Source organism: Cebus imitator, unplaced genomic scaffold (assembly GCF_001604975.1).
Source record: "Cebus imitator isolate Cc_AM_T3 unplaced genomic scaffold, Cebus_imitator-1.0 Scaffold163, whole genome shotgun sequence".
NCBI lineage: Eukaryota > Metazoa > Chordata > Mammalia > Primates > Cebidae > Cebus > Cebus imitator.
In genome coordinates, this window is record NW_016107478.1 from 44640 (window position 1) to 47012 (window position 2373).

Here is a 2373-nt window from a genome sequence, read left to right on the forward strand (position 1 = left end):
TCTCGATCTCTTGACCTCGTGATCCACCCGCCTCGGCCTCCCAGAGTGCTGGGATTACAGGCTTGAGCCACCGTGCCTGGCAATATTACTAGTTTTTAATCCAGGGTGAGTATAGCATTAAGTATCACCAGGTTACCAAGAGGCAAAACAACAGCCCCACCCTATGGGAGCTCACAATCTCATTAAGGAAATGAGGCTCAAAAGCGAGACCAAAAGCCATTTAGTGCAGAGTGAATAGTTCAGACTCTTGAGTGGGGACTGACTCATTTTGTAACTATGGAATCTGATGAAAGCATTAAAGCAGGTTGGGACAGTCCAGGAAGACTTCCTGGAGGAGGCAGGTTTTGATTCAGGCTCTGAAAAAATGTGAATAATTTGAGGGGCTGGGAGGAAAGCGAGATGAGGGGATGCCGAGCAGAGGGTGCTTAAGCCAAGGCATGGAGATGAGAAGGATTAGGTACGAGACCCATGTAGGTCTTAACAGGAAGCATCTCCCTTCCCCATGACGCAGCTCTGGAAAACTTGAGACATGACCCAGAAGCATCAGTGTGCATCTATGCGGCCCAGGCTCAGGACCACCTCCTGGCCAGCTGCTGGCGGAACTCCTGGCTGCTGCACGGGGACTCTGGGGTGTGTGACCCGGCCACCACGCACCATTGGAGCCCCAGCTGTGAGAACCTGCCCACTTCCCACCAGCGGCGCTCCTGGATCATGCAGGCACTGGGCTCCTGGAAGATGTCCTTGAAGCAGTGATGTCCCTAAGCCTCCAGCCCTCTTACAGGGCGGTTGAGCCCCAGCTGTGCTCCCTATAAATGTTATGTGGTTTACTCTCTGTCCTGATGGTCTCCTCTTGGGACATCCCCAGGCTCTGGAGCAGCCATCACTTGGTGTGACAGTCTTTGAGAGGCGTTTGTCGGCTCAGTCAATACCTATTGACCCATGTAGGCTGTTTTGCCCACATTGTATACGTGAGGAAGCAGAGGCCCAGAGAGGTGAAGTGGCTTCCCCAAGGATATACAGTAAGTCTGATGGATGTCTCAGTTTCTCCTGCCCCACATTGTAAGAACAAAAGGAGATGATGTTTTGGGTGACCTTCAGGGAAAGGAAAAAAAGAGAAAGAAGAGACAGCCACAGCCCCACAACATCATGCATATCTCCAAACCCTGAATTCTGAGTCCTGCCCTTGGGCCTTTGCCCAGTAAGGGGCCACCACAGATTCTCGCAGCATTTACTGAACACCTAACCTGGGCCAGCCCCACTCTGGGTGCCATGATACACACATGAACAAGACCCAGCGCCAGGCCAGGCCCTAGCAGTTCATAGGCTGATGCAGTGGTTCTCCGCCGGGGTGATTTTGATCCCCAGGTAATATTTAACAACGTCTGGAGACGTTTCTGGCTGTTAGAACTTGTGGGGGCTGGGGGGTGTGCTATTATCATCTGATGGGTAGTGGCCAGGGATGCTGCTAAACATCCTCCTATGCTCAGGGCAGTCCTTCAACAGGGAGTTCCCCATCCCAATTGTCGAAAGTGCCACGGTTGAGAAACTTGGTCTAATGGAAGTGTCAGAAACATATAAAGACACCAACAGCACAGCAGGTCAGCATGGGGCGTCCAGAGGAGGTACATAGACGAGCAGGGGGTTAGTTAAGGTGTCAGATAAGGCTTCCCAGGGAAGAAACTCCCCTGCAGGGGGTTTGGAAAGAGCATGTATGGAAGGGAGCAGGACACACAGGACCAAGGAACAACTACAGACCTGTAGTACATGGAGCCGAGAGACAGAGGGGCAAGGAGTTCAGGCTAGAGCCACGGAAGCCTTAGAGGCTGTGTTAAGGAGGGAGACTTCATCCAGGAGGAGTGGGAAGGCACTGTGGGATGCTAAGCAGGGGACAGATGTAGGCAGATGCCTGTTTTAGAAGGTGCCTCCTCCTGGGGATGCAGGAACCCTCAGGCACTGCTGATGGGATGGTAGATTGGTGCAGCTCTTCTGGAATCTGTAGGCATCTGTCATTATTCAGTCACTTCAGTCTTACTAAGTTCATGTATACCCATGCATGAAGACTGAGCAGTTCCACTCATGGATACATAGTTTCACTCATGGTGCAGTGGCTCACTCCTGTAATCCCAGCCTTTTGGGAGGCTGCTGTGGGTGGATCACCTGAGTCAGGAGTTCAAGACCAGCCTGACCAACATGGTGAAACCCTGTCTTTACTAAAAATACAAAATTAGCTAGGTATGGTGGCACATGCCTGTAATCCCAGCTACTTGGGAGGCTGGGGCAGGAGAATCGCTTGAACCCAGGAGGTGGAGGTGGCAGTGAGCCAAGATCCTGCATTGCACTCCTGCCTGGGCATCAAGAATTAAACTCTATCTC

At 52.0% G+C, this 2373-nt stretch overlaps 1 protein-coding gene across 1 annotated transcript in view; it reads left to right on the forward strand.

The window, feature by feature from the left end:
- The window catches only part of MROH7 (maestro heat like repeat family member 7), a 41499-nt gene extending 40666 nt beyond the window's left edge, over window positions 1-833 (forward strand). Inside the window, exon 19 of the mRNA XM_017543968.2 lies at window positions 475-833. Coding sequence (XP_017399457.2) covers window positions 475-753 — 279 coding nt within the window. The 3' untranslated portion in view covers window positions 754-833. The remainder of the gene's footprint in view (window positions 1-474) is intronic.
- Window positions 834-2373: the final 1540 nt, after the last annotated feature.